The sequence below is a fragment of the Pagrus pagrus genome, assembly GCF_965226575.1.
Source record: "Pagrus pagrus genome assembly, chromosome: 3".
Taxonomy (NCBI): Eukaryota; Metazoa; Chordata; class Actinopteri; order Spariformes; family Sparidae; genus Pagrus; species Pagrus pagrus.
In genome coordinates, this window is record NC_140187.1 from 16,352,501 (window position 1) to 16,369,923 (window position 17,423).

At 39.6% G+C, this 17,423-nt stretch overlaps 1 protein-coding gene across 7 annotated transcripts in view; it reads right to left on the minus strand.

Annotated features, from left to right (window-relative positions):
- cadpsb (Ca2+-dependent activator protein for secretion b) overlaps positions 1 to 17,423 on the minus strand; it is a 75,278-nt gene that overhangs the window by 10,652 nt on the left and 47,203 nt on the right. Inside the window, exons 12-22 of one of the 7 annotated variants that reach the window (XM_084349662.1) lie at positions 14,008 to 14,144; positions 13,738 to 13,925; positions 12,736 to 12,837; positions 12,571 to 12,634; positions 12,337 to 12,460; positions 9,958 to 9,990; positions 6,436 to 6,542; positions 4,642 to 4,671; positions 1,342 to 1,498; positions 1,099 to 1,240; positions 204 to 365 (exon numbers count right to left, since the gene is read on the minus strand). In XM_084349662.1, coding sequence (XP_084205788.1) covers positions 204 to 365; positions 1,099 to 1,240; positions 1,342 to 1,498; positions 4,642 to 4,671; positions 6,436 to 6,542; positions 9,958 to 9,990; positions 12,337 to 12,460; positions 12,571 to 12,634; positions 12,736 to 12,837; positions 13,738 to 13,925; positions 14,008 to 14,144 — 1,246 coding nt within the window. The remainder of the gene's footprint in view (positions 1 to 203; positions 366 to 1,098; positions 1,241 to 1,341; positions 1,499 to 4,641; positions 4,672 to 6,435; positions 6,543 to 9,957; positions 9,991 to 12,336; positions 12,461 to 12,570; positions 12,635 to 12,735; positions 12,838 to 13,737; positions 13,926 to 14,007; positions 14,145 to 17,423) is intronic. The other 6 variants (XM_084349666.1, XM_084349664.1, XM_084349663.1 and 3 more) reach the window with 6 other exon arrangements.

Sequence of the window (17,423 nt, forward strand, 5' to 3'; positions counted from 1 at the left end):
GAGTATTCACACATGAGAAGACAAACTAAATGTTTGCGCAATGCGATTTTAGATTTTGTTCAGTTGGATCCATACAGAAGCATTTTACTGTAATTTTACTGTAAAATGTGTTATTTTCTTACTATCTTTGGCTGAGAGCATCTTCATACCAAGGCAGTCTCTGCTGGCTTAATATTTCTAAAGTAAACTTGTTGAATACACACTCAGAGTCATATATAGCAGCCATCCATGACGGGGTAGAAAAGCTAGGCATTTGTGGAAGGTTAACTGATAGTCCTGCTACTGGCACTGGCAGATTTGGTACTTTGGGAATTTGGAGGTTCACATTTGGTAGATTCACATTGGGCAGATTACTTGTTAAACTCCTGCAGAAAAGACAGACAAAAAGAAAAAAGGATCCATAACAGTGGTGTGGGAGCTGCAGAAAGCCATGTAACACTCATCATTAAAGTAAAATCAGAAATTAGGTGAAGACAGGAACGTACAGTAACACACATTAGACACACATTATACAAAGAGCTACAGAGTAAAGAGAGCTGGACTTAGGACGCACACATATATTGTATAAAATGCAGCAAGAACGAGAAGCAAAGTAACACTGAAACGAATAAATGGAAATAAAGACCAAGAAAAAACCTTTTACCTTAATAAATCTTAACTAGAACATCTAAAAAATGCAAAAGCAAAATGTGAAAGCAACAACAAATGAACTATAAACAGCAACATAACAGACTGGAGGCCTTTTGTTTCTGGCAACATGTCAAAGCACACATTATGAAGGTTAGTTCACGAAACAAAACAACAGAAATATTAGGTGTTGCCCTGACCCCAATGTGTCGGAGAGAAATTACTTAGACACATACATTAGTCAAAGAATATTTTCAGAATAAATAACCTATTTCTTGCAGAGGAAAAAATAGGTTATTCAGCCCACTCTTGGCTCCTTCTTTAAAAGTGAACCTACAGGAAGCCTGGGTGAACAATAAAGCTGCTCTCCCAGATATCTCAGCCTCCGCGCAATCAGTCTGTCATCGGAATATAAAAGCACTGCTTCTCCCACCATCCTACAGCCTAGCTATAAAGACGGAGGCTCCTTACTTTACAGGCTCCCAGGACTCTCGATCAAAGCCCTTGTGAATTGACTGAGCAATGGAGGACTCCATCAGATCCACATATCTAACCACCAGAGGAGCATACAGATCCTGAAGGTGTTTGTGGAACTTTCCATTGCACAGGTGATCTGTGCGAAAAAGGGGCAGTGACAGAAAGATGTTAGTGTCTTTGTATCAGCATGAAACACCTGAAGTGGCTAGAAAAGAAAATGTGTGGACAGGAGCTCACAGTCTGTCCGGAGGAAGTCGTTGAGCAGCTGGAAGAGGGGGAAGCTGTCCCAGCTCTCAGGGGACTGGATCTCCAGAGCGGCATCCATGTCGATGGCATAAAGGGCCAGGAAGTTCTCTGCGTGCTCCACCATGAGGTCTGTCCACCATGCAAACGCCTAGAGACACAGCATGCGGAAAAGCAAACAGGTGAACCAGGGTTCCAGTTAAGAGATGAGATGACACAAGGAAGAAAGACAAGGAAGGAAGGAGGGAATAATACACACAACTGGAGCTGATCAGGTCTTGAAAGGAGATACCACTAGATTTGTGTATGCTCTATGTGTGTTAATGTTTGGCAAAGGAATAGTTCAACATTTAGGGAAATATTCAAATGCTTTAATTGCTGATAGTTAGATGAGAAGATTGAAAGTATGGGACGCTGATTGGGTAGAAAAGACTGAAATATGTGCAGATACACGCAAAAATACACACTGAAAACTGTGCATGCTCAGTGTGTACGTACATTAATGTTTTCAGTGTGTGTGTGCACATGTAAATGTTTATCAGCACATATTTCAGTGTTTTCACCCTCATCAGCCTCCCATATGACACCACTCTCACATACGTCCGCTTAATATGAAGCTAGAACCAGCAGCTGGTTAGCTTAGCTTAGCATTAAGGCTGAAGAAGAAGAAGAAGTAGCCAGGATCTGTCCAAAAGTTGAAAAAAAGCTCACTACTTAAAACATTATATCTTTTTTTGTTTAACCTGCATGTAACCAAAGGGGGGTTATGGAGGGTAAAACTATTGTTTGTCCAGGCACAGAAACTTCCTGGAACCACCAGGATGTCCAGGAAGTCACTGCGCCCAGCCAATAAATACGTAACTGTTATACAAAAAGGATATAACTTCCTAATTAATGAGCGTTACAAGTATTTATTTTTACCTTTGGACAAAGCCAGGCTAGCAGTTAACAAGTCTTTATTCTAAGCTAAGCTAACCGATTGCTGGCCATAGCTTCATATTTAACTGACATCTAACTCTCAGCAAGCATTTCCAAAATGTAAAACTCGTCCTTTAAGAATGCATTAAAGGGTAACCCCACCAATTTTACAAATTAAAGTGTGTTTACAGGTCTTGGGGAGGACTTCTCTGGTAAGTAGTATAAAGCCTTTTATGGCTCCAGAGGAAGAATCATGTAATGTGATAAATTGCCTCCAGTGATGTCACTCAGTTGCATTGTGGGTAATGTAGGTGCCAGGCTTTGAAAAGAAGAAGAATGTGTGGAATAAAAACAGTGATATCTCTGGTTCTGCTGTTCTGATTAGTTTTTAAACGGTCAATAGTACGTCCAGCAGTGTTGTAGCAGAGCAACACTAGACCAGTGGACTGCTTTTCAAAACCTGGCTGGCACCCACATTACCCACAGTGCAATTTAGCCATTGAGTGACATCACTGGCGGCTATTGAAGCAGTTTCCTCTGGAGCCACAAAAGGTGTTATACTACCTTCTTTTCACATATTGCAGCGGTGCCCTCCAAAACAAGTAAGCACGTGTCTTTGATGGAGTTACCCTTTAAATGCCCCACTGTCAGTATTCATGTTCGTCTCATGCTGTATGTAGATCGCTGGCTTTGTTCTTTCAAACATAGTTTTCATAGAAGGGAAAGGACACACTGTCATACCTGTCTGCTGTTGCTTGTGTATTGTGTGTGGCGTGTGAGTGTGTGTGTTGTGTGTTTCCCGTTGCATACTCAGAAACTGAATCCACTGCTCTCATTGACCGGGACATAAAGGTGGGATTAACTGTAAGTCAAGTTTATACGACGCACAAGAATCACACAGTAGGGTTGCATGTTCGTGCCTTGTTATATTCATCACAGCATCTATATAAAGGTTTAAAGGGAAAGGTGCTTTTCTCATGCAAATGTGGAGCTCCCTGCATGCTTTTCTCTCAAGCTAGGAGATGAGGGGGTCCACCATTCACATCACCGACAAACCCATAGCCCGCTAGATGCGAATGTGACTCATGCACATCTTCGAGTAGGCACACCAAAGACTGCAGCACACAGCATCTCTAGTGTCGGAGTGCGTCTGTTCCAATTAGTTAAGTAAGTCTGTGGGATTCAGCCGACCGTTTTTCCAGCACAGTCAGGACTTCCTCGCCCTTTGACAGCAGACGTACGGTATTTGCTTTGCTGGCAGTCTTGGCTTGGCTTATTTGCTTATCATTCAGACTAACATGTTGCCAAGTTCAATAAATTAAGCTTGATCTTTTCCAAATTACGCTGCATGCTCTTATTTTTTACAGTCTTTCAGCTACTTTCCTATTTGGCCCAACCACCACATTGGCAGTCAAAACCTTACTTACCTGTCTACTTACCTGCCCGCTCCTAATATTTAAAAAGCTTGACAGTTCTAGTGTTAGAGAAACAGGCAGCAAACAAAGCTCTTCTCCATCACATTCAAGGAGAGATACTTTTATTGTAATGGGTTAAAGGGGAGGACTGTAAAAGCTTCCAACGAGTGAGGGGAGGGGGGAAACACTCAAAGGTCGGCAGGCTGAGTGGCCTCCAACCTTTGATGGAGGTTAAGGGACACATACAGGACCCTGAGAGCTCTGGGGCAGACCCAGTGTTCAGCCAGATAGGACTATAGTGCTGTAACTATGCAGCCGTATCAATCACCAATCCTGAGGGAGTGAACTGATGCTGAGAGGGGAGGGGCACGGCTACTGGACATGCACAGAGCATTATAGGAGTTTCTCATTCAACTTCACTACATACCTCTTTTCCCTGCTTGGACAGTCATCAATCATATGACAGTGAGGACACAGGAAGATGTACAGAACAATAATGTATTTTTGAGGCATTTCTCTTAAAGGGTTTTGAAACTAAGAATAGACAGCAGAGAGGGATGGAAGAGGAGAAGCTGGGGGAGTAATGCTTGAACAAGTGCGGACTGTGAAATTAATCGCTGGATGGAGGGGAAACAAATGTTTATGGTGGATCAAACTTCAAAAGGTTCACATGGAGCATACTTTGGGAAATTTACTGTTCAGCATGCTTGGAGAAAAAGGAAACCTCTTTATGGCCCGATGAACATGCTTTATGATCACAATTATGTTGTGCAAGCTAAAAGTGCCTTTCAGTTTTTAAAACAAGTTTGCTCTCACTTCTATGGCCTACAAACCCACCCATTGCTACAGTATCTATGAGCTCATTGTGTCTAGAAAAGTGCCTGTTGCCAGAGTGGCGCACATGCCATACAGGGGGGTCGTGATGGGGACTGAAGAGGAGAAAGAAATAAAAATACTGTACCGATTGATCTCCAGAACTTGTGACTGCCGCCTGTCAAGCATATTCAGAGAGATAGAATAAATCTGCTTTATCTGTATATTCTAAGATCACACTGGATCACCTTCAGGTCTACACAACTGCACATTCTCATCATGCTTTTCTATCAGCTCAATGTTTATAGCAGCAAGCAGGGTGCAATAACGGGATTATTTCAGTGGTGGAAAGAAACATTTATTCAAGTAATGTACTTGAGTACAGTTTTAACCTGGGTATTTCCATTTTGTGCTATACTTCTACTCCACTGTACATTTCCCACAAACACTTTTACTACACTTCATTTATAGTTAATGGTTTTCAGATTAAGATTTTACATTCAAGAATCAAAAATGAAGATTATAACAACAATTAATTAATACAATTAATTGTTATCAATTCAACCAGAGCTTTCTAATGTTTTTGCTTTTGAACCCTTTTAAAATGTTTGAGACGTGATTGAGTAATTTCCCGTCTAAACTTCTTATGTGGTTTCATTTGAATAACCATAAGGAGGCGGTGAAAACACAATTATCCATTTTTTGCCCAAAAAAGGAAAAAGATTAGAAATAATCCAAAAATAAAAAATACAAAACCTTAGTTTTTTCTTCTTTATGACCCCATTATTCATCTCACGTTATCATCTTTCTCATTGATTCATCAATATTAAAGGTCCCATATTGTAGAAAATTAGATTCCCATGTCTTTTTCTACAGCAGGTGTCGATGCTGCATAGTACTGTGAAAGTATCAAAACACTGAGTTCATATAGAAATGCACTCAGCCCGTATTCACAAACTTTTAACGAGCCGTTGGAACTTTTGTAAGGTTGTGATGTCACACTTTTACAGTCAATACCCCGGGCCATGGCTCAGGCCTGTGAGAGCTGACCAATCAGAGCAAAGGGGAGCCTTAAAGAGACAGGCACTAAAATGCAGTGTTCAGAGGGTGAACAGAGTTGCTGCAGCAATGTGTGACAGTACGACAAAAATAATGCTAATAATGTAAACGGACACCTTAAATTAAAGTATGAACCTGAAAATTAGCATAATATGGGACCTTTATTCTGATAATGTACTGTAGTCTTTTAATATATAGGGTCGAACAACCCTTTTGAAGCTTCAGTGTATTTAGTTCATAATACTTCTCCAGGATTTCAAATGCACACTTCTAATAGTTTATTTCTATATTGTTGTTTTTGTACTTTTACTTGAGTAAAAGATCTGAGTACTTCTTCCACCACTGGCTATTTTTGTCCTGACTGTACCAAGGGCAACTTTTTCAAAACATTTTTAAACCGATAAATTTATTAACCTTTTTCATTACATGTAAGGAGCACGCAGAAGGTGTGAGTAATGTTTGTCAACCTGTTTTACTGTTTACCCTCTTGCCTTCTGTTTAGTCTGGATTACCTTGAATAAAATATTAACCATTTTTCAGCGGGTTATGTAACACTGCAACACTGAGCTGTGAACTGTGATTAGAGGAAAGAACTGCACACATTATATCATTTTCTGTGTAATTTACAGTCTCTGCTCAAACATAACGCTCTAAATCCATGCAGCCATGGTCTGTCGAACACCAATTAGAGCTTTCCTAAATTAAATTCATCTCTGGAAGTTTTTTTTTTTTTTTTTTTCCGTTACCCATAGATGAAAGCAGCTTTATTTATAGAATGACTGATAATAAGACTAACTCCCTGTTGTGGGGCGGAGTGAGATAAGAGTGAGAGTATAGAGGGAAAGTGTTTTGAGGAGGAGAGGAGGAGAGGGTTCTCACTCACCTCCGCGTGGTGTTCCTGGTTCTGCTGGAGGACCTCTATGACTAACTCCGCCAGGCGAATTGTTTCCTCCAGCTTTTTGGCAGGCGTGACTAAGCGGCCTACGTTCTCTGAGACAAAAGGATGAGGGTGAGGGATGAGTGGTTAGTCAAGCACAGAGAAGGATTCCAGGGGGATTTTTTTTTTTTTTTTTGACTATTCAGAAGATTTTTTCTGTCTATATTTTTGACTGTTTTATAAAATTATAAACACAGCACCTACACTGTGATGTTTACCTACCATAACCCCTTTAACAAGTAAAGCGTGTTTCTCATTTATATGCATTTTAGGGTTGCATGACATAAAGCAACAGAGCTGATGTGGTTGTAGGATAATCAGACTTATGTTGGAAGAGTATCAGGCACAGGAATAGTGGCGTCGAGATGGAGGTGCAAGTGGCATCAGAAACATGCATATTATGAAGCGGTACTGAATAAGCCATCTGTATAAGGAGCTGTTGCATGGCATGGTAGAAAAAACACTCATGAGCAGACACTGCAAAAATATTTCATTAATTCTGTTTAAAGTTTTCCATTACGTTTTCAATGGATGTCTATTTTACGTTGTTTTACTTACTATTTATGTTGCTATTTATTGAGAACCGAAAGTGCCAAAATCAAAAATAAAGAAAGATATCAACAAATGGCTAAATTAATAAATTATGTTCCAATAATTTGCACTCAAAATACTATCAAAAATAAGGCATTTGTATGTAGGCATTGATTACTTTATAAAATGTGACATAAATTGATATTTCTGTCTTTATTTTACTTTGTATTTAGTGAACTTTGTATTTATTTCACAACTTTAACATTTCATTTTCCATTTTATTATTTATTTTAAAAATTTTTCCTTCTATATTTATTTCTGTAATTAATTTCGTTTGCATTTCACCCCTATTTACTTCCATTAACTCTTTTTTTAGTCCTCCTGTAGATTTAAAGTGAAATCAGTAAAAAGCTATAATGACTTTATCAATATCCATGCAGACATTTCTCTAAAAACGAATAAATATATAAAAGCATATTGAAATGAAATTTAGCACAAAAGTAATTTAATGTAAATAGATATTTTGCAATGCGTTTCCAAATTATACAGAATTTCATCTTTTTATATAACTCCAGATTATGTGCATTATGTGTTGGTTGATTAAATCAGCTGTTATCTCAGAAACTTGTTCTCAATCATTTGAACGAATTGCTTCACGTGTTTTAATGAATATTTTTACAGTGCCATTGACTAAAGTTTTGCACACTAAAAGCAGATGTTGGCCTTCTTATCATTTACAATATCAACGTTGGTCTATAATTTGCAAAAGCTCCAGATCACTTGCTTGTACCTTTGCTGACAGAATGATCTCATAATAAGACAGTTACATGTTATGAAATGGGATTTTTCAAACAGTACGTTTGTGTGATATGATATGCGAATAATTTGAACATGGAACTGAATGACTACACAAATCTGAAATCAAAAGCACATGTATACGTAACTCTACATAAAACACTAGTCGTCTATTGATTATAATTCTGACTCGGGGTCTCTTGTCACTTCCACTATTATCTAACTGAGTAGCAGCATTTTCTCAAATATTTAATATATTAGGCATTTCTACTCCAGCCAAACAGAAATACTGTATGTATCCATTTTGGGGTCCTGTTTGTAAAATAGAAACCCTGATTATGGTTACGCTTTCAATCTTCATGTTGAGTTCATCATTGGGGGAAATCTGAGACATCCAACAAGCTGAAATAATACTAGAGTCATTGTCTTCAGGGACATCTAATCGACACTAATGGATGGATCACATGGATTTGTATTACAGTAACTATATATTCTGCGGTCGTAATGCCCTTCGAAGGGTAGATCTGATGTTTATACGGTTTGGTCTAGAAAAAAAGCATAAGGGGCCTTTGTGGCTTCATAAGAACCATTAATGCATTATCATCAGATGATATGTAGAACATCTACATTATGTCTATTATGGCATTTAAAATGATCAGGTTCTAACACAGAACACCAATATCCAATGTGTCTGACTACTGTAGAGTAATAAAGGGACAGTTTGCCAAAATTACAAGAAACATAAGACAAACAAGCCAAAAAATGTTTTAACCCTGGTGGTATTTAGCCATGCGAATAGTTTCAGTTGGTGGGTATTTTGTTGGATATAGACAGATGTATTCTAGGTTTTATTTTTTGCTGCCACTTGATGTGAAGTGTTTTAAATGGGCTTGTGTTATGGGTTTGTAGCTTCTATTTGTCAAAGTTTTTACCTCCACCAAGGTTATGTTTTCACCCGTGTCTGTTTGGCCTGTTTGGTTGGTTTGTCAGCAGGATTACACAACAACTACTGAATGGAAGGAATGGAAGAAACTTGGACAGAGGATAGGTCTCGGCCCAGAATAGACCCCATTAATTTGTGGTACGGATCCGTATAAGGGGACGGATCCAGGAATTTTTCAACATTTGACTTAATTTTTTAGGGAATACTGCATGGATCTGTAAGAAAAAATAAGGCCTGTGTAGGTGACTGGTATATATGAGTCACATTGATGCAGATCCGAATAAAAATCTTGATCAAGGGGATTTAAATACGTTGTAATTTATGTTGGATTAGGCCTGATTGAATTAAAGGGGACTCTTGGGCCTTGGATGCACTCAAATGAGTTCCATTATATTTATTAGATGTTTTGCACAATTTTTCATCTCTTGGGGACAGTAAAGTTAAGGAGCAATCGAAGTGTTAATTACAATAAAACCGTAACTATCTGCATGACTACACACCACAAAGTAGGAAGAGTTTTTTGTTTATTTATGTTTTGGAATATGGTTAAACTGACCCTTTAAGTGTCTCAAACGGTGGATAAATTTGATTTAAATGTTCGATCATATAATGAAATATAATACATTAAGAAAACTCATGTACATACACAATCCCATTGTCATAAAGATGATCCTTAGTTGAAATGTATGCCAATATGTGTTCCATTTGATGATGAGTGTTACATTAAAAATGTTGCTTATGTCTCTTTTTTATTTTTTACTTTAACATGTAGGCAAATATGTGACTTATTCTTTCGTAAGAGATTGTATTACTCTACACTACTTATGCAAAGATGTTGCTTTAATATATTTTTCAGACACATACAGCCATATAATGCACAGGACATTGCACTGAAGCTGAACTAAATGGAAATAAAACTTCAAGAACAAACTAAACAGCCTTGAACCACAACTGGAATGATATAAAGTAATACAATCTCTGCGTATTTACTTTATAAAAAGGGATGCTTAAAACATGCCAAGACATTTGAGAACTTCAATGTATATTACATGTGTGTATAATATACTGTAAGGAAAATGTGTAACAAGTCAATTCTGTACATGCATCTATTCACAAAATACATGTGTGTGAGGGGATCAGGTCTGTGTGTGTGTGTACATGTTTGTGTGCACTGTGGCTAAACCACAAGCTAAGTTCACCTGGATCCTTTTGATCCTTTTGACCTTTCTCAACTTCAGCGAGAAAAAGAGAGAGAAAAGATAAAGAGGAGATGTTTAGAATAAGCACTGTTCTGGGGTTATTATCACTTTACAGGGAGGGGAGGGGGTTGGAGCTCAGAGTTGTCATTCATCACCATGTGACCCTTTCAAAGAATCTGCTGGGACGATCTCAGCTCCAGGGAGTGAGGTTTCTCTAGGCAACAGACAAAACGTCACAGACACACAATAAAAAAAAACTGAAACTCTGAAATACTGGCCTGTGGAAAACTGGAAAATTAAAATAGTGATAAGATGTTTGTTAACAAACAGACAAAGCTCAGACTACTGTAAACAGGTAAGACACACAAACAGCTGCCAGATCATCGACAGGACACACTGAGTGACTTGAGTTGATTTGAATCCATTTAACACACAAACAGGAGCTGTGAAGTCCATACACCCTACCCTCTCCTGTCCTCCCCATACAATAGCTCTGTCGACAGATGCTCCTTCACTATCTCTGGTGTCACGGTGGGAAAAAAAGCCTACCTGTTCAGCACAGCACACCACTGACACATGATCAGACCAAATGACTGGAGGAGATAACAATGTAAGCAATGTAAAAATGCATTCAAGTCAAAGGAACGGGCATCCAACCAAAAGAAAGAAGCTTACAGACCAGACTGCTCATTCATGTCCATCACAAACAGATGGTACTAAAAAAAAAAAAAGAAAAAGAAAAAAGAAGGACCCCCGACTGATTTAGTGTGGTAGTGCTCAGATCTCTCAACTGGTGCGCTCCCCACTCACACTCACAGACAAAAGGCACAGATAAAAAACAAGCATGGCAGCAGCAACATCTCTGAGGAGAAAGCAGAGGTAGAAGGGGGGGATGGAGGTGAAAGAGCGCTTGAAAAGAAGGAGGAGAGAGCGAGTGGGTGGGTAGGGAGAGGATGATGAAGGTACTCACGGATGGTTAAATCCATCACTTGAGACGCCAAGCAGAAGACAGGGTGCTCATACATTTCCCTCCTTTTCCCTATAAAAAAGGATCGGGGCATGCAAGAGGCTGGGGTCAGAGGTGGGAAGGCTAGAGGTCAGAGGCTGATGGGAAGAGGGCTGTCCAGGTGAAAACGACATTCTGCGGGGCAGGAGGCCCGGTAGCAAAGCCAAATGTTTGGTTTTATTTTTTAACCAGGCGCCTCAAGAGGACAGAAATTCACACAGCATGGCAAGATAGTAAGGGTTAGATCCTTACTATCTTTAGCACCCTGAGGGATTTCTTTCAAGGCATAAAAAACATCAATTTTTCCATGTAAATATGCAAAGACACAGCAAGAGAGAATAAGACATTATACAATGTCTTGCCATTGATGTAATTTTTGATATGTAATCCATGCCAGTAAAGAAAGGCCATGTTGTTATGTCTCAAGCACATGCAGGTGGCCGATGCTGGTTTGCAGGTGTTCAATCCCAGCATTCTTTTGATTAAAAGCCACTTATCACATTGCAAGTCAAGAGGTCAAACAAAGAGATAACTTGGGCAAAGCCCACAACTGTAGGACAGGAAGAGAAAAAAAAAGCAGCGCAGACAGCGAGGGAACGGAAGATAGAGGTCATAAGACAGAGGTGACAGGAGAGCTGCTGGCATTTCAAGGCCGGGGTGTAAAGGGGGGACGGGCAGAGTCAGCTGGAGGAATCAGAGAGGTAACAGCTACAGTAAAATAATGGGAGCGGTGGAGGGGAGTGTTGTGCATCAACTGGGAGCTGGAAGTCAAAGGGAACATTCAGCTGAACTCACAGTCCAATCATCAAAATGTCAGAGGCCGAGATACTACACAGCTTGAATAGTCAAGGCACAATGAGAGATCAGCACATCGACGGATTTTCAGGGCTTTGGATTTGAATGCATTTTTACTCACACACCTCTACACAAAAGCCAACTTGACCTACAGAACAGCACAGAGCTAAAGCAGGCCTGAAACAAAGGAGAGAGTTATTGCACTAAGAGACAGAAAAGTGACCGAAAAAAGTGTCACAAATAATTTTGGGATGCCACAAAATCATTTGGAATATGGACACAGATATACCGAATACCAAGGGAGTTCACCTTGTGTAAAAAAAACGATAAATAACAGTGACAAGTACAATCACAAACTGGAGTAACAAATAATAGGAAGACTAGAAGAGTTATCTGTAGTCCTTTATTCCCGTTTTACTCCACACTCAACCACTGACTGAGCATTTCAATCTGAAACCATTCAAAGTGAAATTTTAATGACCAGTTTGATTGTATATTGGATGTTGTTATCATGACATCATTAACACACTCACTCCAGCAGTCATTGTGTTGATGTCGGGTTGTGTGTTTCTGGTTACCTTCAATTTTAGCATACTCTTTAATCCGCTCGTAGTTGAGCTGAGCTGCCTGCTCCAAACATTTACGGATCACTCCTTTAACCTCTTCTGGTGGAACCGGAGTCACGATGTCCTTCATCAGGACCTGCAGGCCACATTATAGAGGAATTACGTAACGTGGTTCTCATTATATCACAGTTGTTGTTCCACAGGGAAAGAAAAGACAATTTTTTAAAGAAAGAAATCTTTACGAACCCTCTCCAGCAAAGACAAAGTGGCCTTCAGTGCTCCCTCTGGACGACCGAAGGGGAAACAATATCTACAGGGGGAGACGTAGACATTAAATGTAATAACAGCGGAATAACAGCATTAGGTGTAATATTTTGTGACTCGAGGTAATGCGCTGTTGTTGCCAGTTACCTGAAATTTACAATATGGTTTTCCAATATGACACGTAACCGCTCCTTGATGTCTTCAAAGCGCTCCTTCTCGTCCACTTTCACTGTGCTCAGCCCGTCTGGCCTATGAGGATCACACCCACATACTTTAACCCAGCTGAAACCCTGCAGAGGTTCAAGTTATGCAACCTCTCGTCTGAGTCTGACGGGAGCAAAATAAATGAATAAATAGACACTGGCTGAAAGCTTCGAGCCCCCCAAGGAACTGTATGCAAATTGTGTGAGATTTGTTTCTTGAGTTTAGTTTGTGTTACACATACAAATACATCACAATGTCTCACCTTTTTGGCCCTGGAAAGAGTGGCTTTTTGGAATCCTTTCTCTTTCTAAACTTGAATATTCGTGCTTGTTTAGAGGCAGTGCGTGGATCTGGGCTTTGGGAGCTCTTTGGGGACATTAGGGCCTCATAGCCCAGGGGCCCCCAGTAATTGCTGCCCTCTCTGACTTTAACAGACGCATGGGAGGATGAATAATATGGACAGTAAGAGACTATGGCAACAAAAGGACAGAGAGAAAAGATAACAAAGAAAAATGGTAGAAAACAAGGAAATGTGTAGAGATGTGCAAGTGATTAACGACAACACATGTCAGACAAAAAGCAAAAATTTGACATAAAAAACATAAATAAACATAAGCATGGCAAAATTATATAGATGGGAGACAAATAAATGCCTAGGATGCTTCTGACGAGGATGACTTTTCTATTCTGCTCGTGTCCTGTGTTTATGGTGTCCACCTACTCAGTCTGCCTAAAGCAATACAATTTATTTTTGTTTCAAATGAGTTGTGATCCTAATGTGCTTTCAAATCCTGTTCGAATGCTGAACAGGATTAGTGATGAATGATTAATCGTTTAATCATGAAAATAGTTGGCAGATTAATTGCCAATGGAAATAATTGTTGGATGCAGCCCTATCAGCAATTTCACGTACAAACATATTTAAGAAATGGGATTAGGGCACACCTGTTCCCATGGACATGGGAGGCACAAAAAGCGAAGCTGTAGTGAAGAAGAGTGGGGTCAATTATAGCCCCACTTTCTGCTCTTTCCAGTAGATCACGCAGGTAACACAGATGTCTGTGACAACCTCGAACTCCGTTCCTGGCACAGTACTCATCCAAGACAAACACCTGGCCTGGGCTAAACCATCCCTGCACACACGCAAACACAAATGTGGATTACATTACCGCATGTTTCAGCCCACTGCCATAAATGTATCAGAGAGTCACTCACCAGGCAGCAGAAGGTGTCATTGAGCCTGTGGTCCAACGTGAGTCGCTGCACCATCTCAAAAAGCGAGGCGTGGTCAAAGCTACAGGGGTTAGCGGAGATAAACTCATCCATGCCATGTTTCTGAGCTCTGTCAGCGTCTATCCGGCCAACGGCACAGGGGAAAGAACACGGTTCAGAGGAGAGGACATCAGTGAGGCGGAGGCAAACAGCAAGTCTTCGTCACAACACAGAAACACCAGGGAGTTCTGTTTTGCTACTTCTAAGGGCAAATTATAAACACTTACAGCTTACATTGTCAACTTGCATTGTGTCAGACAGCGTAAAGAGATTTGATGTATTGGTGGATGAGATTCTATCGATCTTCTATTGTATGTGCATGCATGCATCTTCGTATGTCACATTCCCTGATGTTTTGCAGGGGAAATAAATCTTTGAATATCCCAAGCGTGCTTGAAAAAGTGCTGGTTCAATAGAATTAGATGCATTCTTCTTAATGTATTCAATAGATTCTGCCATTCGCAATTGTTGAATGTCACTCAGGTCCTGACAAATATTGGGACGTGTGCTAATAAAAAAGACAGAAAGATGGCAAAAGAATAATTATCTGAACACACCATAAAGTGCTATTTCAAGAAAAAAGTTAAGTGATTAAAAGAGTTATTATTAATCCTAGAAAACCATACTCATTAGATTTTTTTACTGTTTGTCTTGCTTCATAACTTTTGCCATTAACCTTCTCTGTATCAAGAAGACTTTCAGACTTAAAAAATACTAAACCTGCTTTGTGAAATCCATTGAAGAAAGAATATTAGTAACATCAACTTGCGTAAAGTAAAAACAAAAAAGGAAAGTAATGAAACTATAATGAAATTCAGTAAATATGGGGGATGAAAACATTGATGGAATAATCAATTTCTTGTACTTCTCTGAACGAACATCTACTAACTGAACTGACTGTAATGTCTTGCGCTGGATAAATAACACAGCTGTCAGAGACGTCATGATGGGAACGAGGATGACTCAAAATAGATAAGAGATGCAGTTTCTATGAGTGACAGGTGTCATGTCCATGAGACACTGACATGAGTGATGATGATTTGGGAGTGGGGGTGGGAGGGGTGGGGTCAGGAGCTGGAGGCCTGCTCTTCGCTGGACAGGGCCAGGGGAACCGAATAGAGAAAAACTGACATCCGTCAACCTCCAGGTCAGTGAGAGGGAAGGGGAAAGGAGTGTAATACTGCTGCTAAACATTCACTGATATTTCTAAAAAAAAAAAAGATAGGAACCTACAGAGGGTTAAACCTCAGAAAATGAGCTTTTATTTACTCCAATCTGAGAAGGAAAACCTGCGAGACAACAAGTAAAATGTGGTAGATCGAAATAAGAGATTGTTCGAGGAAGAGGGACGAGACAGGAACAGGAAGTCGTGATGGAAAAGAGAAGGAGAGTTAACACGTCAGATCTAGAAACACAGAGAGAAGATGATGGCAAGAGTGCTGGATGGGAAGACAGTGACAGGATGAAAAGAGGATCCTGATGGGTGAGACAACCTTTTAATGGTGCAGTAAGAAAAGAGATGACCACAAGAGGCAGAATCACTCAAGTTACAAAGGGAGTGATGTTGAATCAGTGTTGAGAAAGTGAGAAACCATCCATAGAGTGAAGAGAAGGTGCCTGGGGTTGGGCTATGACACATAGTGAGTGGGCTACATCTCCTTTGGTTGGATTAAATGAGGAAATGGAGTTTAAGTCCAGAATACACTCAGTACTACAGGAACATTATCACTTACAGTAATGACTTCAACCATGAATAAAATTACCAGATTCCCAAAGTGAATAGGCGAGTACTTTTGCATACATATATAAATTATCACATGCTGGAAAACAGTGTGACTTTTTCAATGAGCTTTTTAAATGTCATGCACATCTGCAGACCCATTTTCAAATTTGCATTTTTTTTTTATTTTTTATTTTTTTTTTGGCATTCCCTTTTTTTTTTTTTTTTTTTTTTTCTCTACGCATTTGCAAGTTGACAATACTTGAATATGTTGCAGTGTATTCATGATCTCTACAGAGCACACTAACAGGCATACCACTACCGGAGAACTCTAATAAGGGTAGCAATACAATTTGGTGCAAGTACATGGGTAGATAGCATGAAGCCGACAGAGGCAAAACTGTATCATTCTCTGGGAGACGGGGGGGAAATGAATGAAAACTCCTGTATTTGTACAAAAGTATGGACACATGACACAGGTGTTCTCCTATTCAGGCAAACAAAGGGCAGTCAAAAGAAATCAAAATGAGATCTCTCCTTGCTGGAGGTGTAACACCGGTCTAGCCTCTATCTACAGGCCCATCTACTGTAAGAGGAAGGGGGAGGGGGGGATCCGGAGTATTTTATCGTAAGAAGGGGCGGCATTAGCTACTCCTTGTCTTTTTTTCTTTTTTTTCTTTTTTTTTGCATTCAGAATACTCCGCGTACATATTTGCCAACTCTCATCAAGAAAAGTTCAAAGGAAAAGAACTAAAAATATTTGAGCCCTCTCAAGTAAAGCATGATCAACACTTAGGAAGTGTCAAAACAAATTTCACTCATGCACAGAATATATATTTTGAAAAATAACTCACATCACAGCCATCATTCACACTTTATACACACTTTCATCATTTAATGCTTTTATATAAACATCAGATATGTTTCTAAGTTTCACTGCTCACTGCTTTGAAATTTATGTTTCTATTAAATCTTTCTCATAGCATCAGAAATTTGCACTTGCGCTTTTCTAATTACGTTTTATCATCATATTGCTTTACTCTGAGGGATCCCGTCACCAATATGAGTAAAGAGAGAAGGCAATTATGCAGTTACAACTATAATATCAACTTTAACCATTACTGAGTCAAATAATAAGTTCTTAGAATAAAATACATGCATCCTATGCTGGCACGAATGGATGCTTATACTTAGATCCTCGAGTTGAGGTCGTCGAAAAAAACAAAAAGTTATCAACTAATATCTAAGACATGAGGCGAGACGTGAAAAAGGAGAAGAGGGAGAGAAGAAGAGAAAGAACGTTGCATTTGTCAGATAATCAGCGGGGATTATCTGAGCTGTGCCGGCTACAGGGAAGCACTTACCCTTGAGTCCAGCTAGAAGACAGCAGGGTAAGAAGGGACAAACCAGAATAACATAAAGACTAGCAACAAGGCTGGAGGAGAGCAATCACGAGAGACCCTGACCTAGCAGCTGCATTACTGAAGAAGGGTACAGGCAAAGCATGAAGAAGAAAACACAACTCAAAAAACAACAACCTATACCAACATGAGAGTTTGTGGGCGGTGGTGTGTGAGTACATGTGAGGATATGTGAACTTGACAACAGATGTTGAGGCATATTAGAGAGAAGAAGAGCG